The sequence below is a fragment of the Callospermophilus lateralis genome, unplaced genomic scaffold (assembly GCF_048772815.1).
Source record: "Callospermophilus lateralis isolate mCalLat2 unplaced genomic scaffold, mCalLat2.hap1 Scaffold_1600, whole genome shotgun sequence".
NCBI classification, from domain to species: Eukaryota; Metazoa; Chordata; class Mammalia; order Rodentia; family Sciuridae; genus Callospermophilus; species Callospermophilus lateralis.
The window spans coordinates 280,024-307,292 of NW_027512700.1; the positions used below are offsets into that span (position 1 = coordinate 280,024).

The window sequence follows — 27,269 nt, forward strand, 5'->3', positions numbered from 1 at the left end:
GTAACTCCAGAGGCTGAGGCAGGAGAATTGCAAGTTCAAGGCCAGTCTCAGTAACTTAGTGAGACCTTGTCTCGAAACAAATTTAAAAAACAAGCTGAGGATGTAGCTCAGAGGTGGAGAGTACCCCTGGGTTAAATCCTTATAACCATTAAAAAAAAAAAAAAAGAAAACTACTCCATACTGTAATTTCTAATGCTGATATTCTTTCTCCCCACCCGCACTACATTCCAGACTTTTAACATTTTGGTTCTTTTCAAAGAGTAAACTTTTCAGCTTTTTTTCTGCAACCCACCCCTCCCCCATTTATTTCTGGGTTTTTCTTTAGTAATACACTTCCTTTCTTTTCCCTTATATTTTTTTGCGTTCCTGGTTAGCCATTTCTTCTGAGTATTGTGGATTTTAATTTGTGTTGTTTTCACCGTCATTCTTGTTGTAGTGGTTCAGTGTACTGGCTCTGGATCACACTATCTAGGTATAAATACCAACTCTGTTATTTATGGACTGTGTGCCCTGGGGCAGCTTATTTAACAAAGCTTTGTTTCAATCTCATCTGTGAAATGAGACGATAATGGAATTAAACTCTCAAGATTATTGTGAAAATAAAAAGACAATTTATGTAGATCACTTAGCATAATTCTGGTTTGCATAGTCATGTCCAACACTTTTTAGGAATTTTCATTTCTAAATAAGAGCATGTCAAATTTCTTTTTAATAAAGTTATTTAAAGAAGTGGCTTCTATCTCTAAGGTTATAATTTTTACTAATTTGTTTATTGATTTCAAAATTTATTACAGTATGATCAAACATGATTTCTTATCTGGGAATTCATTAACAATTTATTTGTGTTTTTAGCAACTAGTTAATGTTTCATGTGTGTTTGAAGAAATTGTGCATTCACTCTTTATTGTGTACAAAGTCCTTTATACTATCATTTCATTATTGTGTTATTCAAAGTCTCTCTACCCTTAATTTTTTTCTCCCTAATCTGTTACTTTCTGAGATATGTATTAAAGTCTTCCAAAATGGCTGTGCATTTTTCTTTTCTACTTACATTTTTACCAGTTTTTACTTAGAAGTTATATTTGTGACTTTTGATGTTATAATGTGAGATTTATGAAGGTTCATTATTAGCAAAGCTTCTTATGGAATGGTATTATTCCCAAATAGGAATTATCTTGTTGAATCCTTTCACATCAAATTCTTTCTTGTCCAGCATGGTTATCATGTTTCTTTTTAGTAGTAGTTGCCTGATTTATTTTTGCATGTTCTTTTATTTTCAACTTCCTTCTTAGATGTGCTTCTAAATAATTTATAATAGATGTTGTTTCACCAAATTTTGGGTTCTTTCTATTGAAGAAATTTCATCCATTTGTTGTATAATTACTGATGATTTGAATTTTTTTCTTGCAAACTGATTGTGTATGTGAGTGTGTATCATGGTTTTAGAACTTCCCTCCTATCTGTTCAACATGGCTTATCCCTGTCATTCTTACGTTGCAATTATGTAGAACAGGAGTTGTCCTCCTGCTCCTTCTTTTAGCAAATAAAATTTTATTAAAACACAGGCATGCCATTCATTTACACCTTATCTATGGCTGCTTTCACACAACAGCAGCGGAGTTGAAGTTGTAACAAAAGACTGTACGGGCTACAAAACCAGTTATTAACTATCTGTCCCTTTACAGAAAAAGTTTACCAATAACTAATCTAGATTTTAATTTTATGTTAATAATTTTAAACATATGCCATATCCAGACAACAAGTTAAATACTTTCTCCACTGATTCTTGAACTTCATATCTAAATACTTTTTAAAAAAATGTTTTTTAGTTGTTGATAGACCTTTGCTTATTTACAAGTGGTGCTGAGAACTGAACTCAGTGCCTCACACATGCTAGGCAAGTGCTCTACCCCTGAGCTACAACTCCAGCCCCTCTTCATACATCTTGAATTCATTATTTATTTTGTCGAAGTTCATCTGACAGTCATCCTTTCAAAGAGAATCTATTGCTGATACATACCTTCTCAATTTTTCATATCAAAAATCAAGTTTTTTGGGGGGCTGGGGTTGTGGCTCAGTGGTAGAGTGCTTGCCTAGCACATGCAAAGCCCTGGATTCCATCGTCAGCACCACATAAAAATAAATATAATAAAGGTATTCTGTCCAACTACAATTAAAAAATAATAATTTTTAAAAATCAAGTTTTTAAGTTTTAATATCACTTTTGATTATTTTCATGGATATAGTATCTGAACTTCTCTGAGGCTAATTACTACATTGGTTATCCAAGAATGTATTTTTACATTCTTGCGGGGATATTGACCAATTTCACTTTACTTGATTTGAAGATATCAAAAAAAAAAAAAAAAAAAAAAAGAATCCACGCTAAATATTATTCAATTTGGTTTCTCCTCCTCACGCAAGTTCTTTCTCTTGCCAGCACCTCCCCCAAGTTTTCCTGCTCCCCTCCACCGCTACGGCCCCCCGGAGGTGCGGTCCCCAGGCCCACCGCCCGCGCCCACCGTCCGCAGCCGCGTGCTCCGCGCCCGTGTGCCCCCCTCCCGGACCCCTGCCCCATGCACCGCACACACTAGTCCACACGCCCCCCAGCCCAGCGGTAGGTGTAGTGCAGTCTGCGCTGGGCCGCAGTGCGGCTGCGAGCGCTGGGCCGCAGTGCGGCTGCGCGCGCTGGGCCGCAGTGCGGCTGCGCGCGCTGGGCCGCAGTGCGGCTGCGCGCGCTGGGCCGCAGTGCGGCTGCGCGCGCTGGGCCGCAGTGCGGCTGCGCGCGCTGGGCCGCAGTGCGGCTGCGCGCGCTGGGCCGCTCCGGGGCTGGCTGGGCAGCGGCGGGGGCGGGGCCGGGAGCGAGCGGCGGCGGCGGTGACGTGGGGCGTGGCGTGGAGCGGAGCTTGGGGCTACAGCAGCGTGGGGACCTCGAAGTAGAAAGCCCCGGGGACAAGGAAGGAAGGCCGGGCCGCCAAGTCTCCGAGCGGCAGTTCTCCTCGGATCTGGCGGGAGCCTGCCCCAACACCTCGGCTTCAGACGTCCCCCTCCTCACCCCCCAGCCCCAGCCGCTGACGGGAGAAGGCAGCGGGGGGGCTGAGGGGCGCCGCCATGCCTCTGCCGCGGTGAAGCGCCCTGCTGTGAGGAGCCGCTTGGTCTCCCCGGTGATGTCCCCCAGGCGGCAGGCGAAAGCGACTTACTGGAGCCCTGGGGTATAGGCCTAGCTTATCCAGCTTCCTTCCTCCTCCTCCACCCCTCCCCCCCTTTCGTCCTCCCCTCCCCGTCTCTTTCCTCCCCCCTCCCCCTCCCCCCCCCTCCCCCCCGCCCCCTCCCCCCCCTCCCCCCCCGCCCCCTCCCCCCCCCGCCCCCTCCCCCCCCGCCACCCCTCCACCCCTCCCCCCTCCACCCCCTCCCCCCTCCACCCCTCCCCCCTCCCCCCTTCTCCTCCCCTCCCCGTCTCTTCCCTCACCCTTCCCGGCGCCGCCATCTTCCCTCCTTTCCTCTCCCCCACCCCTCCAGCAGCGATGGCAGAGGAACAACAACAGCCGCCACCACAGCAGCCTGATGCCCATCAGCAGCTTCCCCCCAGCGCCCCCAACTCGGGGGTGGCTCTGCCAGCCCTTGAGCCCGGGCTGCCAGGGACAGAGGCCAACGCGCAGCAACACAAGGTCAAGAACTCCATCTGGTAAGAGGATCCTCCATCTCTGGGGTGAAAAAGCCCAGGCACATATAAATAAATATAGGCCTATCAACAACTGAAAAATATTAAAAAAGAAAAATCTTTCATGTCCCTTTCCAGCCAGTTCCTACCCATCCCAAGCAACCACTGATTTGATGGTTTTGCTATCTAAATCATATTTAGATTGGTTTTGCCACTTCTACAATGTTATAAAAGTAGAATGATACAGGATATCTTTTGTGTCTGGTTTCTTTTATCGAAAAGACCCACTAAGTTGTGTTTGTTAGTAGTTTTTCTTTTTGTAGCTAAATGGTAGTATTGCATTGTGCTGATAAACCATTTATTTATCCATTTAGGTATCTCTAGGCATTAAGATTATTTCATGGATTTGACTATTTTGAACAAAGCTCTATAAATAGTTCTGTGTAATTCTGTTTGTGTTCATTTCTTCTGGGTAAATACTGTGAGTAGAATTTCTAGGTCAAATTGTAGAAGTATGTTTAACTTCCTGAAAAAGTGCCAAAGAATTTTCCAAATATATGAGAGTTCTAGTTGCTCTACAGTCTAACATTTTGTACTCATTGGTGTGTTATATTTAGTTCCATCATAGTAATATTTTGGTACCTCTGTTCTTTTTGATTAATCAAATAGTTTTTGTATTCAGTTTTAATCCTTCTAATGGATTTTTAGTTATACTTGCTTTATTTTCAGGGATTTTGATAGGGATTATAATATATACTCTTATCACAGTGTACTTGGTGTTTATATTATGTCATTATTATAAAATTAAGAATCTAAACAGGTATTGTTCCATTAACTCTTTTATGTTCTTTGTCCTAAAAATACCATAAAGTTTTCAAAAGGATTTTATGATTTTCAATTTAAACAATCACATACATTTTAAAGATGAAAGGAAATAGTCTTTTATCCTTACTCACATATTTGCTGTTCGTATTTTTCTTTTCTTTGTGTGAATCCAAATTTCATCTCATATCATTTTCCTTCAGTCTAAAATCTTCAGTTGGTATATGTTGCAGTTTACATTTATGGTCTGTGATTCTGAGATGACTTTTGTTTTTCCTCCTCTCCCTTTAAGGGTGTCTGTCATCCTATTACCTTCTAGCCTTCGTTATTTCTGATGAGAAGTAGTGTTTCTTGGTATCATTTTCCCCTTACTGTAAATTGTCTTTTTTCTTTCTGATGAAATTTAGGATTTCTTTTTTTACACAAGTAGTTTAGCATTTTGACAATTGTGCAAATTGGTGAGATTTGCTTTATGGTTCCGCATAGAGATTTTTCAGCAAATTAGATCTGCAAGTTGATGTTTTTCACTGATTTTGGAGAAAGTTTTGACAGTTTATTCACTCCCATCTACTTCTGATACTCCATGTTTTGGACCTTTTAGCTGATGGTCTATTCATGTTTTGCAGTATTTTCTTCTTTCCTACTGAAAACTTTTTATTGAGATGTGTTCAGTTTCACTTATCATATTTTCTGTTCTAGTCCATTCTTAAGCTTACTCAGTGAAATTTTCAAGTATTGTATTTTTTGATTCTAGAATCCCATTTTTAAATAGTTTGCTGTACAGTGAGTTTCTGTTCATTTATTTTGTAACCATATTTTGCTTATAGTGTTTGAATATTTATAACTCTTTTAAAATTCTTTTCTTCTTATGTCAACATTGGTGTCATCTCTGTATGTTTGTATGGCATGCTTTATTCCTAACGGTTATATTTTTATTTCTCCATGTATCTAGTAATTTTTAATTTCATGTTGTAAATGTAGAAAATCTGTTGTAAAGTTTTGCTTTCTGTTAATTTCTGCAGAGTTTAGTTTCTGCTTTGATTAATAGTTTGGTAAATTTATTGTTGAGGCTTTATTTACATAGATAATGGCCAAATTTTCCAACTAATTTTAACTTATTCTAAAATAAAATGAATTTTGGGATAGCTTATTGATAAAATTATTGACTTCTAAAGTGTGAACATTCTTAAAATACTTTACTTTTTTTAAGGTTTAGACTAAGTTCAAAATTTAGAAATCTGTTCACAGCAGCAATTTTTGCTTACAAGTTACAATAATACATATGCATGAGTGCTTTAATTTATTCCATAGAGCACTGTGCTAATGTCAGGGGTTCAGCTGAGTGCCTTTTGGTTTGTTTATTTTTGTTCTGATTCTTGGTCATCAGTTGTTTCCTTTATAAAGGCTGCCTTGCAAAATCAAGCTGTTTATCAGGACTGGAATGAATGTAAGTAGGTTAAGTAAAAGTTTAAATCCGCTACTAGGAAACAAGTTTTTATATTGAGTAGCAGTGTCATTGTGTACATAAAAACTTTTTTATTGCTGCTTTTATGCGTTCAGTATTATAGGTGATAACAGTTTAAGAGCTGAAAGTGTGGTCTTTATTCTTAATTTGAGGCGACATATTATTTGGTGTTGATTCAAGAAACAATGTAACTTCCATTCCGTATGACACAGATTTATAAATACGATACTAGTATTAAGGTGAAGTTAGTAAGGTTAGGGAAGCTGAGCAAGTTGTACAAAAAATATGGAATTGAAGGTGAGCATTGTATTAGTGAGATTTGATTAAATGGACAAAAGGTAGAAACACTAAAGAACCATAAAATATTTGACTGAAACCATGTAGGAGTATTAATCTGCCTTGTGATTACAGTTGGATGTAACCAAGAGTGTTTGAATGGTAAGGCACCAGAGTTCACTCCTTGAATGCAAGGTCTGTGATTCTTGTGCATCTCTGACCCTAGTGCCTATAATCCTCGCTAGATGATGACACTAACATGTGCCATTGTAAGAAAATTAATATATTTTTTTTAGGGTTAGAAACACTGTTTACAATAAACACTTGTGGAACAGATTAGAATAAACATTCCTTTTCAGATTGAAGAATTTGAGATTCTGTTGACAGTGAAGTACTGAAAATGCTCATTTACCTCTTAAATCTGGGAGTAATGGGTTTTTGGAGAAGTATTTTAGGAAGATTACATTATAAGCAGGTGATGTATTATGAAATTGTGTTTTAGGATGATTAAGAGTGACTCTTGCTCAGGAGTTAAATAGATATGTCACAAAAGCCCAATGTAAAAAGTAACTCAGGAGATATAAGAAAAAAAAATAATTATAAGGATGGTGGAGAAAGAAGCAAAGGGGAATCAAAGATGCTGCTAGTTTACAAATCTGGTTGACTTGGATGATTATAGTACTACTTGTGGTGTTAGAAATATTAATAAGGATTGATATTGTCCATAGGCATAGGAGGAATAAATGAAAGTTATTTGATGAATTTGGCTTTAGATATTGTGTATTTTAAGTGATGGCAAATTACTAAAAATAAATGCTTTCAGTAGAAATTTGGAGGCTCAGGATCCAAAATGCAGAATTGAATTTAAAACTGGGAATGTGCATTTGGAAATTTATTATCCATAGAGGACAAAATCACAAAACTAAACGAGCCATTCAGGGGTTACAACATAAAATCAGAGCACATAATGAAAGGCAGGTGCTTTCAGTTTTTAAGGTTTTTTTTGGAAACAGAAGTGAAAGTATATAAAAGAGAGACCCAAAGTTTAAATCTGAGGGAGGCCAAGTGGTTCATAAGGTTTGATGTCTTAGTGCAGGGATGGGGGAAATATAGCCCATGGTTCATTGTCTATTTTCATAAATAAAACTTATTGAACACTGCCACTCCTACTTGTTTACATATTGTCTATGGTTGCTTTTGTGGTATAGTAGTAGAATTGAGGAGTTGGTATGGAGAGCAATTGAATTCTGATTGCCTAAAATATTTGCTGTGTGGTCCTTTACAGCAAAAGTTTGCTGACCTCTGCTATAGAAACGTAAGAAATGAAGAACAAGAGCATAGCCTTTATTTTATATATATATAAATATATATATTATATATATATATATATAATATATATATATATATATATATATATATATATATATATATATATATATATATATGATGCTTTTGGTAACCGGAAATATTTATCCTGTGGACAAATATCCACTGAGAATGTGCTTTGTGTCTGACACTGGGTTTTGCTGGTATAATCTAGGAAGAGGCTGGGTAGCAGAAAATTAATTAACCAGTATGTAAATGGTCAAAAATGGAAATGGTGAATGTAGAATTTTATTTTATGAATCCAGAAATAAATGATTAGTAATTCAAAGTGTATATAAGGAAGAATTTTTTTTAAATGTAGGAAAAATATGAAAGGAATATTTTTACAGAGTTTCTCTGGAGAGGCAGAGTGTGTTGCCATTATAGGAATTAATGGTCTAAGACTTGAACACAGGGAGTACATGGGCCTCATTACGGGAAATGAATAGAATTGTTTGTGGAATTAAGTTAAGAATAGAGATTGCTCACATAGCTGTTTTTAAATAGCAAATTGTGTTAGGTAATCAGCAAAAATTCACTAAAATGTACTTGATAGTTATACAGAAACTGCTTTATTGGTACTGACTTATGGTCGTAATGGGTATTATAAAAACAAACAAACAAACAAAAACCCTTTGTATGCAGTTTTCACACTGGTATAGCATTGTATCTTTTTTTGTTTAATGTGTAAGTGCAATTGTAATATTTTCACCTTTTTTTCTAACCACCAAACCCAAATATAATTGCCTTGTTCAAGAAGAACAGCAGCAAGAACTTTATGAGCTCACAGAGCAATGAGGTGTACTCTTACTGAAAGGAGGAATATGTTTGATTGCTTTTCTGTCTTCCTTCTAGATAAAAATGGAATATTTTATTTGTGTGACTGGATTTAGGTCTTTCTAATTTATTTGTTTTCTGTTTGTTTCATGTAAGTGTATTTTGTTTGACTATATTTCCATCCTTTTTCTGACATTTGGATTTTCTTTGGACTCCATTTTAGGTTTTTTACTGACTTTTTAACAATGCCTCTGTCTTTTGTTTTGGTTAGCTTCTTTAGATTTTAAAATACATCATTAACTTTTCATAGACTATTGAGAGTTAATATTGTACAACTTCACATAAAATGCAGAAATCTTTTGACCTACCTGTCTGTTTACCTTATGGGTCCAGTTGCTCATCTCCATGCTGTTATTGCCTTGTGTATTATATTTAAAAGCATTGTGACTCCTATGAGATAATGTTATTTTCCCTTTAAACAGCTGTGTTTTAAAGACATTAAAAGGAGAAAGTCTTTTTACTTATTGATGCTTTTTTTTTCCTTACTCAAGATCCAGGTTTCCCTCCGATAACATTTTCTGTCAGCCTGAAGAACTTCTTTTAGTGTTTTTTGTACTGAAGTTAGTTGGGAATGAATTCTTAAGTATTCTTTTACTTGAAATTGTCATTATTTCACCTTTATTCTTGAAGGATACTTTTGCTCTCCCTGTTCTTCTGTCCATGCCCAACCCGATCTCCAAGCACTTTAAGGATGGTTTTGCCACATCTGTTAGCATCCACAGTTTCTGAAAACAAGTCTACAGTAATTTGAATTGTTCCTCTCTATGAAATATATCCCTTCCTAGTAATTTTTGAGTTTTCTCTTTAATTTTGGTTGTCAGCAATTTGATTATGATATGCCTGTGTTTGGTTTTCTTTGTATTTGACCTGTATGAGTTGGACTGAGTAGAGTCTTTAATGGGCAAGTTTGTCACATTTGTAAATTTTCTGGGGGGTCATTATGAAAATATTTTTCCTACTCTGTTTTCTCTGTTCTGTCATTACTATCTATGGCTAGCTTTTTAATATCTTCCCCTTAGGTCTCTGAAGCCCTGGTTATTTTAATCTTTTCTTCAGTTGAATAATTTCTGTTCATCTGTCATCAAATTCACTTATTCTTTTCCCTGTTGTGTCTCTTCTAGGAAATTTTATTTTAGATATTTAATTTGCTGTTTAAAAAATGTTTTTGTTTTCTTTTAGATTACTGTTTTTTTCATTCATTACCTTCCTGTGTCCTTTCCTCATTGAGCACATTTATAGTATCTGTTTTTATGTCCTTGTTTAAAAATCTTAACCTATCATTTTGAACTTACTCTCTGTTGACTATCTTTTCCCTTGAGATTGAATCACATTTTTTACCAAGGAATTTTAAATATTATCAGTGTTATTTGTGGAAATTTTGGTTTCTTTCAAAGGTTGTTTTCAAGGGTTTTTTTTATTTCTTTGTTTTAGTGAGCCTTTAATTTTGTTAAACTCAAATTCTAACTTGGCTGAGGATAGCACCTGCTCAGATCTCTGTCTGTTTGTCTGTCCTCAGCTGCAAATTGGCTTGGGCCTGTCCTTTAATGTGGGCTTAAAGACTGGGGAAAATATATACCAGAAATTTGGCTTTTTTTGGTGGGGGTGTCTTTTTCCTTTTGGAATTCTGTCCTGACTTTTTGGTGATTGTGGCTGTCCTGGCTGGGTCCTCTTTTTCTTCAGGCCAGGAAGATAATGGGTTTCCTGTTGTAATTGTAATAGCTTGAGGTTATGGATGCTTGCCTGCTGGACAAAGCTTTTGGAATGGGAAACTCACCTGTTCTGGTCTCTAAGACCTATTAAAAAGAGCAACTCATTCATCCTGGTACCCCATATATACTGAGGATTAACTGTGTTCCTCTCTTTCTCCCTCCTTCCCTCCTTCCCTCCCTCTCCCCCCTCCCTGCCCTCCAGGATTTATTGAAGCTATTTTTAGGAGCTTTCTGGACCATATTGAAAGCAGAGTTCTTCTCGTCACTTTTAGGATTTCACCTTAATCTTTGTAGTCTGTCCTTAAAGATAATACTCCTTTTAAAAATAATAATAATTATTTCACTCATTCTTGAAAATTTACTTAGATTGCTTGACATCATTGTTTTATTTTAGATATTTGGGGTGTGGGTAACAGGGATTGAATTTAGGGGCACCACTGAGCAGGCCTGGGCCAAGGAAAGGGTGTGGCCTCCTGGGGTGGAGGGAGACCTGCCCTGGGCCGAGGCAGCAGGCTCTGGTTTCTAAGCCGGGGTTATTTCTGGCAGCCCCAAACAGTGAGATTTTTATAGGCAAGAGACTATGAGAGGGCAGACTACCCATCTTGGTGGGCAGCTCATCGTGGGCCTCAGAAGTGACGAGTGATATAAACTTCTGTGCACAGCTGTAGCCACCTCTTTGTCCCCTCCCTTAGCCTCTGGCTCTGTGGTGCTGCTTGGAATGCTTTTGGTCCATCTCTCCCACCAGAGCCTGCCCAAGGCTGAGGAACAGCACACCCAGGAGAGCCCCCAGATTAGGGGTCATAAAGGCTTAGTTCTCAGCCCCCAACTGTGCCACACACTCACTGTGTGACCTTAGCAAGAGGCTCAACCTCACTGAGCTACACTTCCCTTTTCACCCTAATGAACTATATAATAGCAGCTACCCAAGGTGCGTCAAGGTATAGCCAGAAGGTTCCAATGGTAGCCACCAGGAATTGACCCTCCTCTGCCTGCCCCACTCTCAGGAAACCCTGTACTGACACCGTCCTCTTGAATCCTCATTCCATCTCTGAAGGTTAGGTATTATCTCCCTAACTTTCTGGGCAAGGAACCTGGGGATCAGAAAGGTTAAGTAACTTGGGTTAAGGTTAAGTCACCTGTGTTGGCTCCTCGCCACTTGGGAAGGGTTTAGAGAAGTAGGGTGCATTGCTGAAGCCAAGGGGTGTTTAAAGAGGAAGGAGGCTCTGTCCAGCCCTCAGAAAGGCCCAGGTCCCTGCAGCTGACCCCACAGGTGGGCAGGAACGTGTCTGTCTTATCACTGAGTGATCCCATCTGTGACTTCGGCTACCAGCTTGTGCTCCTGCTGGAACATGAGCTGGTCCTCGGTGCCTGGTGTGAGAAGTCCTGGGGCAGGCAGAGGCCGCAGGAGACACACAAGCAGGGCCTTCCTCTCACTCTGCCTCCCTCTTTAGGTGGACCAGTCTGGCCTGGGCCTGCCCTCCAGAGATTACTGCCTGAACAAGACTGAAAACGAGAAGGTGAGTGCGTCTTTGCGGTGGTTCTCCCACCGTGTCCTCCACAGCATACCTGGGCAGGTCTTAGAAGCTGGGGGAACACAGGGGTATCACTTTCCTGATGGGCAACAGGCAGCCCAGGCAGGGGAGGGATGCCCCCAGGCTTGCTAGTTCATATGCAGGCACTGTGGGCACAAAGGGCAGGGGTTAGGTGTCATTTGTCCCCATTGTAGAGAGGTGGCAGTAGCAGCCCCCACCATTTGAGGGTCTCAGACCTTATATATACCTCACCTCTAACCCTCCCAGTCACCCCAAAGTCACTCAGCTTCTCTGAACATCATTTTCTTCATCTGTCAAATGGATATTCATTTTACCTTGCCCTATACAGAGGAAGAAATAAGTCTCAGACACAGAAGTGACCTCTTCAAGGTCACACAGCCAGTAAGTGGGGAGATCCAGAGCCACAACCAGATCACCTCCAACCGCTCACAGCTCTCCCTTCCCCTGCCCGGCCCACTGAGGTTCACTCACCTGTCCACGGGGCTTGAGGTCCAGTAGGAGAGGGAGACATTACTTAACGGACCACCCAACTAGATGCCAACTGTATACATTGTGATCAGGGCAGAGGGAGCCGAGAAAGGACTTGATTCAGCTCTAGGGACGTGGTGGCAGAGGGTGGTTGAGAAAAGGTGCATTTCCAGAACAGGAAGATGGCTGAGGACGAGCCCTGAAGGCAGGGCCAGAGCAGCAGGGGCCAGCCTCAGGGACCTGTGTGTGTGCAGAGGCGGTGGGCTTTACCAGGAGCGCCACGGACACCAGTGAAGACACACAGCGCCAGAATCCTCCCCAGAGCTATTTTCCAGCATGTTTCCTGGGTCCCATGCACAGGGCCGCAGCTGGGCCGGCCTCACCTGGCCCACTGGGTGGCAGGTGACAGCCACTGACAGACAGTTTGGGGGTGCTGGGCCCTACAGGTGCTGACTGGATACCTGAACTACATGGTCCAGCTTGGGAAGCTGCTGGGCAGCGGGGATGAGGACGCCATCCGGCCCCAGATGCAGCAGATCCTGGACTTTGAGACGGCGCTGGCCAATATCACCATTCCCCAGGAGAAGCGTCGGGACGAGGAGCTCATTTACCACAAAGTGACGGCCGCCGAGCTGCAGGTACCCTGTGCACCGGCTACTGCAGGTGCAGGGCCACTGGAGTCGGACAGGGCTCTTGGGGGGAGGGGTCATACCAACTTCATCATGACCATAAAGCCACCCTTGGGAGGAGGTGTTTATGCCCAGGTTACAGATAAACTGGGGCTCAGACAAGTAAGATTACCTGCTAGTGACCACAGAGTGCAAAGGGACTCCAGAGCCAGGCTTCTTCCCTCGCCGGGCTGCTTCGTGTGACAGCGTTTCCCTAGCAGCTCCATGGTTGTGATGTAAGGCTCACACGGACAGGGGCATTCCCAGTCATCCAGCACAGAGCACTAAGTAAAGGTGGGGTGTGGATTCCTACGTTGCTTCTCCCTTTGCTGAACAGGAGATGGAGAGACATGGTCAGGTCCCGGAGGCTCCTGAGGGCAGGGGTGCTGGCCCTTGGACTCAGGCTTGGCTCAGCTCTTGACCATGTACCTAGGCAATATCCAGAAGCGTAACGGGGAGTCAGACCTGCACTTTCTGTGAAACTGTGTGAGTCACCAGAGACCTGCTGTCCCCTCTGAAGGTCAGCCTTGCCGAGGCTGCCCCCTGGTGGCTGCTCAGGCCTCCAGGGCCTGGGGTGGACTTTCTACTGCTTCCTTCTTTCTGGCCCGTGTGCTGTTGCTGACCCGCTTGTCCTGGGCCCTGTTGGTCTCCGAGGAATGAGCAGAGTGGTTCCACGTATCTCCCAGTTCCTTGCCCTCAGGCAGGAGCACCTGGTGGCCCTTGCTGTTCTGCTGGGGCGGACCCTGCGCCTGCAGTGGGTTCCACTGGCCAGTCTTCTCCCCGCTCCTCACCCATCCATTCCTTCTTCCTTCGAGGAGGAAGTTCCTGCCCTTTTTTCCTCCTCCATCTGACAGATGTATCAGGAGCCACCTTGGGCCCTGCTTTCCTGTGCTTCTGGTCTAGTGGGGACACTAAGAAACAATCCCAGTCTCCCTGCCTAGTGCTGTGGGCGAGAGAAGCAGGACGCTGGGGCCCGGTGGGGAGGGGCTGGGGAAGCTGAGTGTACACCTGCCCCGCGGGGACCTTGGTGTGTGCAGGGCCTCGTAGGCTTCATTCCAGAAGTCGTGCTTCCACTGGGTTTCCTGGGTGAAGTGTGTGTCCCTCTGGCCCCAGACAAAGGACTACAGCCAGCCCTGCTCCACCCTGGCCTAGTGGACAGCAGTTTGGGAGTGTTGAGTCCCAGGGCTGACCGGATACCCGAACTACATGGTCCAGCGGGGAGGCTGCTGGGCCCCGGGGGTGAGGGCGCCACCTGGCCCCAGATGCAGCAGATCCTGGGCTTTCCCCACCTGATGCTTCACCCTGTGCCAGGATCCGCCACCTCAGTTCATGAAGCTCTCGTGAGCCCTGTAACTGGTGACATTCAGGAAACTAACCCACTTTCCCAGGTCTTTGCCCCAGGCCATGCAGTCAGGTGACCCTGATTGTTGGACCCAGTTTGAAGGTCTCATCACACACCTCTGAATTCTGTGGCCACCGAAATGTAGAGATTGGCCTGAGAGTCTCCTGCTAGGGAGAGGGGAGGCTCTGGGCCACAGGGGAGGCCAGGCAGAGAGGCCTACGGCAGTCAGCTCTGGGGGCAGGGTCGCTGACCCCATCTTAGGAAAAGGATAGACAGTGCCCAGAGCTGGTTCCTGCTGGGGACTCTGATCTAGGCCTCCTAATGCCCAGCTCATGTCACCAGCTCATGTCACAGCTGGGCGACAGGGCTGTGCTGGTGCTTGCTGGCTCAGGGCCCACTGTGTGCTTCTCTTCCCAGCCCTGTGGGGGTTTGCCATCAGTGTTGGTGGGAACATTCACCCAGGGATGATGCCAATCAGCCCCCTACTGAGACCTGGTCTATGACTTGTACCAGCACAATACCGCCTTTGGGAGCTGCCCCCGCTCCATCCCCAGCCTCATTTGTCCTTTGAGATCTTTGTTCCCCAATAGATACGATGTCCACTTAAACCCAGGAGCAGGGGCTGGGGTTGTGGCTCAGTGGTGGAGCGCTTGCCTTGCACGTGTGAGGCACTGGGTTCAAGTCTCAGCACCACATATAAATAGATGAAGGTATTATGTCCATCTACAACCAAAAAAAATTAAAAAATAAAAATAAATAAACCTTGTCATGTATGTAAGAAATAATAATAAATAAAAATAAATGAATAAATAAACAAACAAACCCAGGAACAATGGCCTTGGGGTGGAGCCCAGTGGTAAAGCCTGTGCTTACCTGCTCAAGGCCCTGAGATCAATCCCCAGCACCCCGCCAAATACACCCACAGTAAGCCATATAACCTCAGGAAAGTCACCTTCCCTGATCAGCAAACTCAGCCTCTGTGAATTGGGGGTCTTGTGGCTGACTGCCTGTCCCAGCAGGCGGGGTGGATCTTAGGTGGCTTTATGGGTACGGTTTTCCTGTATGAAGGGAATGCATTTCTCACTTCCCGTTTTTGTCTTACATTTCACCCTTTCAAGAGAATAGAGAATGGGGTTTGAAATCTGCCAGGCCCAGGGTCACTTTTGGTGGGTCTTAAGCGATGATCGTAATTTCTGGGATTGCTAGCTAAGTCAGGTGCCCATCCAAGTGACTGACATATAGAGGCGTCTTTGCTAAAAGACGAGATATGCAGCCCAAAGCCTCATGTTCTGTAAAACTGCACACTAAAAATAACTGAGCGTGTGGGGAATACAGGGCCAGAGCAGACACATTGTGCAGCTCTGCTTGAGGAGGTGACACCAAGGGACACATGCCAGCATTGAAGCCCGAATCCTATGTGTTTGCACGTAAGTTGGGCCACTTGGGCCGGCGTCAGGCTCACAGAGACAGGTGGGGGTAGGAAGTGGAAAGCACAGAGTTCAAGTCTTGCAAAAGTCATCTGCAGCTGGGTGAGCCACATCCCCAGGCCTTTTTATTTTTCATTTTGAGACAGGGTCCCACTAGGTTGCTGAGGCTGGCCTTGAATTCGAGATCCTCCTGCCTCAGCCTCCTGGGTTTCTGGGATTATAAATGTGCAAGATATTTTACCACAATTTATTTTTAAAATGTTGTAGGACTTTATAACAAAAATCTGCAACCTCAAGAGGGATAGCTCGCATGGCTGGAGGCTGCTGCTGCAGGAGATGCTGGCCGTGACGTGGAGGTGTTGGGGGAGAAACCTCTGCGCAGGGCACCTTGGGGTGCCAAAGGGAAAGCGAGATCTGTTGGGAGCTGACAGTTATGAAAAGCCAAGTCTCTCTTTGGAAAGCCCTTGGGTACAGGGTCTTTTTTGGGTCACCTTAAAACAGAGCTGCTGGGGCTGAGGTTGTGGTTCAGTGGTGGAGCGCTCTCCTAATGTGGGTGAGGCACTGGGTTCAATCCTCAGCACCACATAAAGATACATAAATAAAAACAAAGGCATCCTGTCCACCCACAACTCAAAAAATACTTAAAAAAAAAAAAAAAACAGAGCTGGCGCATGCTGGTACATGCCTATAATCCCAGAAGCTTAGGAGGCTGAGGCAGGAGAATCAAGAGTTCAAGGCCAGCCTCAGCAACTTAGTGAGGCCCCAAGCAACTTAGCTGCCTCAAAATAAAAAGGGCTGGGGGTGTGGCTCAGTGGTAAAGTGGCCCTGAGTTCAGACCCCAATAACTCCCCAAAACAAACAAGTGCAAATAGCCGGGGGCCTGGTGTGTGCAGGGCTGAGCTGCAGGCCTCTCCCTTCTTGTTGCAGTCATCACCAACTTTGCTGTCCCAGCTCCCCACTCGGCAGCCTCACTTGTGGACCACAATTTACCCCCGCAATGCTGGCCTTCCTGAATGTTGGATCCTCTGCAGCAGACTGCTGCTGCTGATACTCTTGTTGAGTGGGACAGTGCTGGCTTCTGTGTGTGACCCTCCCAGTTACCAGATACACGGGACTCATTGTCATGATGATCCCTGTTTTTCATATGAGGTGCTGAGGCACAGATGGGCACATTAACTTATTAAAGGTTGCACAGCTTATAAGCAAGGAAGCTAGACCAGGAGCCCAGTCCAGCTCCTGATTCTTAACTGTTAGGGGTCTGAGGCTCCATTCTTCCTCTGTAAATGGGGATAATTGTGGCCACTGCTTGGTCAGTTGGGCAGTGGCACATGCCACATGGGAAGGGCGTGGTGACGGTGGCGGCTGCTGTGCCTGCTGCTGCTGCAGCCTCTCCTCCCACCCTGGTTCCGCTTCAGATGAGGTTTGCCTCTGGCTCCTGGGGACGCTGCCTCTGCCTGGAGCTCCATCAGCACCATGGTCCCAGGGAGAGGCACAATGACACCTTCTGAGGGACACCCAAAGACGGGGCTGAGGAGAAGCCACCCTCCAGCCTCACGCTGTCCCCTTCCCTCGCAGACCTTGGCACCGGCCATCAACTGGCTGCCCTTCCTCAACGCCATCTTCCACCCCGTGGAGATCAACGCGTCCGAGCCCATCGTGGTCTATGACAAGGACTACCTGGAGCAGGCCTCCGCGCTCATCAACGCCACGGACAGATGGTGAGGCCGGCAGCCCTGTTGGGCAGGAGGGGCAGGAGGCGGCAGGGCGGCCGGACGCAGGGTGCTGCACCCTGGTGAGCTTCCCTGAGAGGCAGCAGAGGGTGCTGGTCCCCTGGGCAGCTTCAAATCCTGCTGCCCTCAGCCAGCTGTGTAGCTGTGGCATGTCCCTTGTCCTTTGTCGGGGTCATACTGTCACCCATAAGATGGGGATCAGATAGCACCTACCAAGCAGGGGATTCAAAATGATTCATGTTTTAACACCGTGCCTGTCATGGAACAGGACTCCGCCAATACCACCCATAATTTTTGGTTAATACTTACGGGTTTTTTATTTTATTTTATTTTTTTATTTCAAAGGCTTATAAAAATGTTGAAAATTACAGAAAAATAGGAAAAATGTAAAATTATTCAAAATATTACTCTTGGTCATTTTGGGGGGTGTTTGTGTGTGTGCATATCAGGGAGAGAAGGTGTTAGGGAAGGGAGGTTTCCAATCCATAGCTCTTCTTTCTCATTAACGTGACTAGATGGATAATCTACTTTTCCCTTGACTTTTCATTTTTATTTTAGTAGTAGGAGTACTGATGATTGAACCCAGGGGCACTTAACCACCGAGCCGTATCCCCAAACTTTTTGTATTTTATTTAGAGACAGGGTCTCACTGAGTTGCTTAGGGCCTTGCTGTTGTTGAGGCTGGCTTTGAACTCACTATCCTCCTGCCTTAGCCTCCTGAGCTACTGGGATTACAGGCATGTGCCACCGCTCCAAGCCTTGCCTTGACTTTCATTATGAATATTTCCCAGTGCCATCCCAAACCCTCTGTGAGGATCATTTTTATAGTTGCATAGTATTCCGTCAACTGTTCATACAATATTTGCCACACTCTCCCCGTAGTCAGGCTTTTAGGGTGATTCCGGTTGAGGTTAGATGTTCAATATAGTGAACATCTTTGTACTAAGGTAACATCTTTGCAAACATGACTCAGCCACAGATAGGTTCCTGTGCCCTGTGGGTGGGGGACATGGGAACGGTCATTCATGGAAACCTGGTGGCCAGAGCTTCCTTTCCTGCCCCTGCTGCTCTAAGGCCTCTACTTCCTGTCTGGCCTTCAGCAGGGAATGGCAGCCTCCTCCCCACTGTAGCATACACCACCAGGCAAGTCTCTAGGCAGCAGCTTCACAGGTTCAGACACAAAGCAGCTAAGCAGCAGCATGTGTTGAGCACTGCTGGTATGCAAGTGATTGCACTGGACACTGGGGGGTTCTAGGTGGAGCGCCAGGCGTTCCTCGGAGAGTTACATTCCATGTGCTTGGAAGGCAGCCGCCAGCCGAGCACCCAGATAGGCTAGGAAGGAGGCTGGGGTGAGGCTGTTCGGGAGCCCCGGGCATTTCTGAGCCAGCGGTCCTCTCACCCCAGCCTGCTGAACAACTACATGATCTGGAACCTGGTGCGGAAAACAAGCTCCTTCCTCGACCAGCGCTTTTAGGACGCCGATGAGAAGTTCATGGAAGTCATGTACGGGACCAAGAAGGTGAGCTGTGACAGTGATTCCCAGGTTCATGCTGAGCACCTACTGTGTGCTCTGCCCTGGGTTGGGGGCTGGAAAGACCACTGTACCCTCAGGGCTGTGGCACTTACGAGGGCTGAGTCTAGGAGGAGAATGAAGAGGCCACTGAAGGGTCCATTTGGGGTCATGGGAACACTGATGGGGACTTAGGTGGCTTAGAGGCTTCTGGAAGGAGGTGGTTAAGCCAAGCACAAAGAGGAATCTTAGCAACTCAGCTGGTTTGCAGAGAAGGTAGTCTCTGTTCTGACACTCCAGCTGTGGAGATGTCAGCACTCTCCTTATGTAACTGTGACTCTAAAGGTGGGGACTTCTTCCTCAGAAGCATCAAACACATCAAACACCTGCTCACGAGGGTTCCCTGATTATTATCCTCCCTGTTTGTAGTCGGGGGAACCCCAGTCCAGATCCAGGCCTCAGGTTCTCTTCGGGGCAGGAGTCCCAGGCCCCAGACCCAGTAAGCTCCACCCATCTTGAGTGCCCCCAAACCTCTGCGGGTCCTTCTGTAGGAGGCCCCAGGCCTCCCTCCTTCCCGCTGGGGAAGCTTGCCTCCCGTAGGAATTCTGATGCCAAGAATGAGGCCGTCACCTCTCTTTTATGCATCCAGCAAACAGTTACTCCTGCACTGTCACATGGGCCAGGCCCCAAGCCCAGTGTGGGAATACCAAGATGGGTGGGGTGGGTCTGTGCCCAGGAGCCCTGCCTGCCTGGGAGGTGCCAGGGCTGACCTCCCTCATGTACCAAAGGCTCAGAGAATGGCTGGGTGTGCCCCGGCTGCAGAGCAGGGGAGGCTGGGCAGAGATTTGAATGGGAGGTTCTGCTTCTTATCACACAGCCTTGGGCGGGTCACTTAAATGGGCCAGGGACTCGGTCTTCCCATCTGTGAAAAGGGGTGACTGATCCCTGGGCTCCTTTTCCTCAGGCCGTAAAGTCGGTTCCAAAGGTGGAAGCTTCTGCTGGGTGCCTGGCCGGCTGTCCTCGTGCTACCTGCCTACAGTCTACAGTTCTTGTTGGGAGGAGGGACCCCTCTCCACTCCCTGCTGGGCTCCTCCGGTTACAGTGAAGAAGTTACAAGTCGCACAGCCTCTTCAGGGGCCTCTTGGCCCCTCCTTTTCTGCCTGGAGGTGGCCCCCATGTCAGATGAATGCTGCCTGACCCTTTCTTTTTTCAAAGAGTTTTCTCCTCATTCCAAAACCTTTGTCGTAGCCAGTCAGAGTGGCCTTTTTGCGGGAAGTCACTGGAGCCAGACTCTCTGGGCTCAAGCCCACCACAGCCACTTGCTCCCTGAGTGCTCCTTTTGGGCCAGTGACTTAACCTCTCTGTGCTTCATTTCTCTCCCTTAGTCTCCCTGGAGCATTCTAGGCGTGGGGCCTACACACCCTGGGCACTCAGGCGCTCAGTGCTGTCACGGCTGTTAACATCATTACTGCACCTCTGTCTCCTGCTGGATGTTCTGGGCATTTCCACAGAGTCCTCAAGGGCAGGCCTGCGTTTGATTCAGCTCTAATTCCTGAGAACTGGCACAGTCCCCGAGCAGGGGAGTCACTCAGGGGACAAATGCATGTGTGTAAAGTGAATGGGCTTCTCCAGAGACGCGGGCAGAAGATGAGTAAGAATCTGCCCGTGATCCAGCCGTCAGAGCCTCTGCCCATCCTCAAAGTTGGAGGCTCCCTAGCTGTGACCCACTATGTGCTCAGCCTCAGCATATCCAGGCCAAGTCTGTGTCCAGCTGTGGGCTGCCCAATGACTGGCAGGGCAGCGGGCAGGAGGGAGAGGGGAGCAGAAAGCAGCCATTGGAAACGGACACAGGTTGCGACAGCTAAGCAGAATCCAGGGGCTACACTTAGACTAGAATGGCCTTCCCTTCCTTCTTGACTAGAAAAAAAAAATTTAAGTCATAATTTACATACAATAGAGTATTCAATATACCTGGCCATGGTGGCACACTCTGTAATTCCAGGGAGACCCTGTCTCAAAATAAAAATTTGAGACATAGACCAGTTTAGTGTGATGCTAGGGTGGCCCTGGGTTCCATCCGTAGCACCCCATTAAGAAAAAAAGAAAGAAAGCCCGCCTAGCATGTGTGAAGCCCTGGGTTCAACCCCTGGCACTTAAAAACAATATGCACACACATATGCATAGAGTGTGGGTGAAGGATACAGTTGGTTGATTTGTGACAATGAAGTCGTGTGTGTGACCACCAGCCCAGTCAGGACAGAGAAGGTTTCCATGGCCCAGTTACCCGGCATGCCCTCGGGCCCCTCCCTGCGTCTCCCCGAGGTGCTGCAGATGGGCAGCCGAGTCCTACGCTGCCTGCCTGGCTGCCTGGCTCAGTGAGTCTGTGGAATTCATCATGTTGTGGCATCTCTGAGTAGCTGGTTCCTCCGTGCTGCCAAGTGGTATGTCGCTGTAGAAAAACACCACATTTTGTTTATTCATCTGTCTGCCGATGTGCATTTGGGTTGTTCGCAGTAGGGCTGGTGTAAAGCAGGCTGCCCCAAGCTGGTTGTCACGCCTGTTCCTCAGGGTTAAGAGGACCCTGCAGCTGGACCGGTTTCCATAAGCAGGGTCATCACACCTGGTCATTCACACTCTCCATGGGGGGATGGCCAGGCAGGGGGCCAGTGGGCTGAAACCCTCCCAGTGCTCTTTATCAGCTCTTTATCTGGGGAGCTGCAGCCCAAGACCATTTCTGGTTCATACTGAGGAATCCTGTGGGCTAGCACTGCTTGTGGGTGAGACTGAGGAAGAACCAATTTAAGCCCCGTGCAGTGACACACCTGTGGTCCAAGCTGCTGGGGAGGCTGAGGCAGGAGGATTGCAAATTCAAGGCCAGTCTGCGCAGTGAGCATTGAGAGACCCTGTCTCAAAATAAAATATAAGGAAAGAGCTGGGGTTGGGGTGGGCGTGCGGCTCAGTGGTGAGGCACTGCCTGGCATCCTTAGCACATTAAAAAAAAAAAAAAAAGCCGACATTGAAGTTTTGCGATGTCACTGTGGCCTTCTGTCTCTAGGAGGCTGTAAATGGGGCTGGGCCCCTGGCCTTCTAGGAAGGTTCCCATTGCTCAGGTGGATGGGCAGCTTCCCGAGGTTCTGCGCCTCCAAGATTCCTTGTGTCCTCCAGGAAGCAGGACCAGGTGGAGTTGGCGGGAGCCCTGGATGGAGGGCCAGGCATGTCAGAGTTCCCATCCCTGTGGCACCCCTGTCACCTACTGTCACCTGCTGGACCAGTGACTGCCCTTACTAAATTTCTGCTTCCCGTCTATCCAGTGGCTCATCCCTGCCCGCTAGGGGTGCTCAGTGGCAGACCTTCGTGAAGTGCCAATCATGGAGACTGGCACTCAGGAGACAGTAGGTGGTGGCCATGAGGGGTGTCGGTGGCCTAAAGTAACTTCTGCGGTCAGAAGAGGTCTGTCTCCCTGGAGTTCTGGGGGGAAGCACAGGCCCCCGATGGCGCCACCTCCCAGGCAGGCCTTGGGAGAAGGAGGACTGTGCCCAGTGACCCTCTGCGCTCGTGTTTTCCAGACCTGCCTTCCTCACTGGAAGTTTTGCGTGAGTGACACGGAAAACAACCTGGGCTTTGCCCTGGGCCCCATGTTTGTCAAAGCGACCTTCGCCGAGGACAGGAAGAACATAGTAAGTACCTCCCCTGTGGACAGAGTGGGCATCGCATCTACTGGGCGCCCCCCACCCCAGCCTGACAGCCCACACTCTGCTCTGCCCTGGTCCTTTCCTGCTCCAGGCCACAGGATCCCGGGGCCTTCTTTAACTCAGAGGCCGTTTCCTCAGGCTGCAGGGCGTGACTTGCTAAATGACTTCCGTGGTTGAGGCCAGGCCAGTTGTTTGTGTTATTTAATTTGATCTTCCCAGTGACCCCATGAGGCTACCACAGCCATCTCCACCTCCTGGGTCTGCGAAGGACCCCACCAGGTAATGTTGACCTGGAAGTGACATTTTTCTTACTCTGAGGGTGACAGAATTATTCAAGCAGGTAGAGGATCATCATGGCTGAGTGCTAGGGAGACAGCCAGCCCCCAGCTCAGATTCTGGCTCTGTCACTTGGCTGGGTGACTTGAGCGGTGTTCTCCCCTCACCTGGGACATGAAAGTGGGGCTGTCCCTTCTGCAGAGGGGTGTTAAGGTGAGACAGCAATAAACCACCAAGTCGATCTTAAAGCAAGAGATGGAACCTTTATTCACCAGTTGATGTCTGGATCCACCAGCTGGCGGGCCAAGGGCCAGGCTGCTAGTCCACACCCTTCGACCCCTCCCAGGGTTCGAGCACACCTTTTGTAGTCCAAAACCATATTAACATATAAGTGGCTGTTGCTATGATTCAGATCCATAAGCAAACATCATAAGATCTAAAATCATAAGCACTAAAGAGGGTGGGCCAAAACGTCCCTAGTTGAGAACAAGTTAAAGAATGGCTACTAACATCTACACCTCTGACAGGGTAGCTTGTCCAAGAAAAATGGGAACTGAAGAGGGGACACTTTTACGTTGTATAAGAATTGCCATCTGTGTCGCCTAACATGCCGTGCTAGGCAACCGCTCACTGATGGGTGCAGAGACGGGGCTTTCCCACGGGAGAAGATTTTCTTACATGATGTGGGGTCTCAGGGCAAAATGGAATCTGTGTGGTCATTGCCCACACAGCCTGGCCATAACAAAATGAGATGCTACACATAAAGAACACCTGGCCCAAAATAAGCTACAGTCAATGGCAGCGATAGTTTATCACTAATGGTATTGTTTGCGTAACTAGTATCTGTAGTCAAGGGGCAGCATTGCACTTCCAGTCTGCTGAGGCAGGGGCTGGGGTGGTGGCTCAGCGGTAGAGCCCTCGCCTAGCACATGCGAGGCCCTGGGTTCAATCCTCAGCACCACATAAAAATAAGTAAAATAAAAGTATTGTGTCCAACTACAACTAATATATATATATATATATATATATATATATATATATATATATATATATATATATTTGTTTGTTTGTTTGTTTTGTTTTGTTTTTTTAATCTGTTGAGGCAGAATCTGAGTCCAGGTCTGTCTGGCCCCAGCCCCATGGCTCTTGCCTTCCCCTTCCCTAGAATCTTCCATCTTCTATCTTTGGCCCCCGGGTCTGCCCTGCATCGTCACCCTCAACAGCTGCCATTTGTGCCCTGAGACCTTTCTGAGTGCCTCTCAGATCAAGTTCTCTGGGTGTTAAAGCTCTATTCCATCAAAAAGGATCCCATCAGCCTGGGAGAGGCCATGTCTTCTGGACGGCTCCAAAAGAGCACTCTACCACTCTAAAGGCTCCGAAAAGTCCTCCTGCAGACCTTTCCGCTTCCCCAAGGCACGTCCAAGCTCATTCGGCCACAGAGACCAGTGCATGGAAGGCCCGTCTCGTCTCGAGGGATGTCTGTCCATGTTAGGAACATGGTCTGGAAGCACAGCCATGGCCACCCTCTTAGCCCACTCTGCAGAACCCGAGGCCTTGAGCCAACCTCAGTTTGACCTCGGGTCCAGTGTCATCCTGCCTGGGGCACTGGTTGCATCCAGGGGGCCAGTGCCCAGAGCTGAGGGTGCAACATCTGTCTCCTCAGGCCAGCAAGATAATCCTGGAGATCAAGAAGGCCTTTGAGGAGAGCCTGAGCATGCTGAAGTGGATGGATGAGGACACCCGGAAATCAGCCAAGGAGAAGGTGAGGCCGCCCGGGAGCTCGGGCCACCCAGGCTTCCTGCACCGGGCAAGAGCAACAGAGAGAGAGCAGGGCTAGGAGAGGCCAGCCTGTCCCCTGGGCACGCATGGATGCTGTCCTGCCTTGTGACCAGTCTAGCAGGCTGGGGGGACAGCCTGAAGTCCAGTGTCACACATCTCTTGGCTGAAGGTGGACAGGCAGGACAGCACGCACAAGAGAGGTGGACCAAGCCACTGTGGTGCTTGCTCCCTCCACAGCTCCCAGTCCCCCAGCAGTAGGGGACAGAGCCTCAGAATCTCAGAACCTCATCACCTCCCAAAGGTTCCAACACTTGAACTTTGGGGACACATTTGGACCATAGCAGCTTCCCTTGGGGAAGCAACATTTAATCAGAAACCCAAAAGATTAACTGGGGGCTGGGGTGGTGGCTCAGCCGTAGAGCGCTCGCCTAGCCTATGTGAGGCACTGGGTTCGATCCTCAGCACCACATAAAAGTAAAAAAAAAAAAAAAAAAAAGATACTGTGTCCACCTATAACTAAAAAATAAATATTAAAAAAAAGATAACTTAGGCAAGGGGGGAATGTTTCCAAAAAGATGTGAAAGCCCTAAGTGGGGAGGAGCCTGATCCCCCGCCCCTTGGCATGACCCTGAGCCCAGAGCCCACAAAGCTGGGGCCAGCTGGTCAGCATCGCGGGTGCTCAGTCCTCTGTGTCCCTCCCATCCAGGCGGACGCCATCTACAACATGATAGGCTACCCCAACTTCATTATGGACCCCAAGGAACTGGACAAATTGTTCAACGACGTGAGTGGCTTACGCCCTGCTATCCCAAGTGCCCACTTGGGGAGGGTCCAAGGTGGGCGGGGCGCCCAGGGCTTCTGGAGGCAGGGAGGCTGACCTGGCATCATGACAGCGATCAGGGGATTAGCTCAGCGGGAGAGCACTGGCCTCGCATCATGACTCCAACTGGGTTCAACCCAAGCACTGCATAAAATGGGGTGGGGGGAGGTAGCGGGGCTGAGGTTGGCTCAGTGGCAAAGCGCTTGCCTCACACACATGAGGCCCTGGGTTCAATCCTCAGAACCACATTAAATAAATAAAAAAATAAAGATATTGTGTCCATCTACAACTAAGAAATTTAAAAAAAAATAAAAGACTTGGGGAAGCAGATCCTAAAAGGTGCAGTACCTGACCCTGAGCCCAGAGCCCACAGGGCTGGGGTCAGCTGGCCAGCATCGTAGCCCTAAAACACCACGGTGGTGGGGGGAGAAAGTGAAGCCCCTCACACCCCCGCTCCTGCCCCAGAACGGCCACCTGTCTTCAGGGTCGTACCCCAACCTCCTCAGAGAAAATTTGGAACTCAAATTTTGACCTTGAGATGGGGATGGGAAAGAGGAGGCAGCCATCCCAAATGCACAGTGAAGCTCCACTGAGGCGGAGGGGGATTACTGCCTCCCTGCTGCCAGAACCTTCGGCACATCACCCCTTTAAGTGGGTTGTGATTTTGCCCCAAATGATAGTTTGCTATCTTCTCATGAGTGAAATTCAGGCATTTTTGAAATCATAATAACCTCTCATCATGGTTCTATTTAAAACCTAAGACTATTAAAATTACTTCTGAGAATAGGAGACTCATTCCGCAGCCATGTTTCTTGAGAATACTTTCAGACACCCCAGGGTCATCCTGATGCAAGACCCAGAGTCTCCTGGAGACAGCTCAGGCAGGGCCCACAGACAGGGGCCTGCCCCTGAGGGCCCAGTGTTTTACCACAGCCCTTGGGTATGCCATAAAGATCTGGAGTGGACCTGAGGGAGGGCTTTGCACCTGGTAGGAGCTGAGAGGCCGGGCCCAGGGGTGGGGGGTGTGATAACGCCTGTCCCCTGACATTTCAGAGCCAGATTCCAGTGTAGTTCATTAAATCTGTGCTGTCCAATTTGTTAGCTACCAGCCATGGGGGGCTATTTAATTAATCAAAACTTAAGTTAATTAAAATTTAATTACACTAGCACATTTGAGATGCTCAGTAGCCACCTGTCACCAGAGTCTACCATATTGGCCAGTGTAGGTGGAAAACACACGGAGAACACACCCATCATCACAGTCCTGTAGGACAGTGATGGAGATACTTCTTGCTCAAGGGAACCACTGATGGGGCATCCTGCAGCACTGTGACACTGTCAGGTGCCTGAAGAAGACAGTTGTTGCTGGGCCCAGCAGGTTAGAAGCCTCAGAGGGGCAGAGCCTGCAGCTCTGAGCCCACACTCTGGCCCTGGGCCTGCCTACCCATCCCTTCACCTCGTGGAGTCTGAGTTTCTGACTTTCCTCTGGGGTTGCTCCCATCTGTGTCTCTGCTTCTTTCCTCAGTACACGGCAGTTCCAGACCTCTACTTCGAGAACGCCATGCGATTTTTCAACTTCTCATGGAGGGTCACCGCTGACCAGCTCAGGAAAGCCCCCAACAGAGACCAGTGAGTCCCCCAGGCCCGGCCAGGAAGGCCTTGGTTCCCCACCATAGGGATGCACCCCACTGAGCTTGCCTTCCTCACCCACTGTCAGGTGCCAGGTGTGACTGTCACAGAGGCCCTCTTTTCAAATTAAGAAACCAAAAGCCGCTGGGTGTGGTGGCACATGCCTGTAATCCCAGCAGCTCAAGAGGCTGAGGCAAGGGGATCGCAAGGTCAAAGACAGCCTCAGCAACGGCGAGACAC

The 27,269-nt window shown here is 47.3% G+C and overlaps 1 protein-coding gene across 1 annotated transcript in view; it reads left to right on the forward strand.

Annotated features, from left to right (window-relative positions):
• Positions 1-3,524: 3,524 nt before the first annotated feature.
• The window catches only part of LOC143388361 (endothelin-converting enzyme 1-like), a 30,850-nt gene continuing 7,105 nt past the window's right edge, over positions 3,525-27,269 (forward strand). The window contains 10 exon segments of the mRNA XM_077108128.1: positions 3,525-3,685; positions 5,888-5,930; positions 11,587-11,652; positions 12,603-12,794; positions 17,169-17,311; positions 18,728-18,842; positions 22,400-22,510; positions 24,465-24,563; positions 25,287-25,364; positions 26,926-27,029. Coding sequence (XP_076964243.1) covers positions 3,525-3,685; positions 5,888-5,930; positions 11,587-11,652; positions 12,603-12,794; positions 17,169-17,311; positions 18,728-18,842; positions 22,400-22,510; positions 24,465-24,563; positions 25,287-25,364; positions 26,926-27,029 — 1,112 coding nt within the window.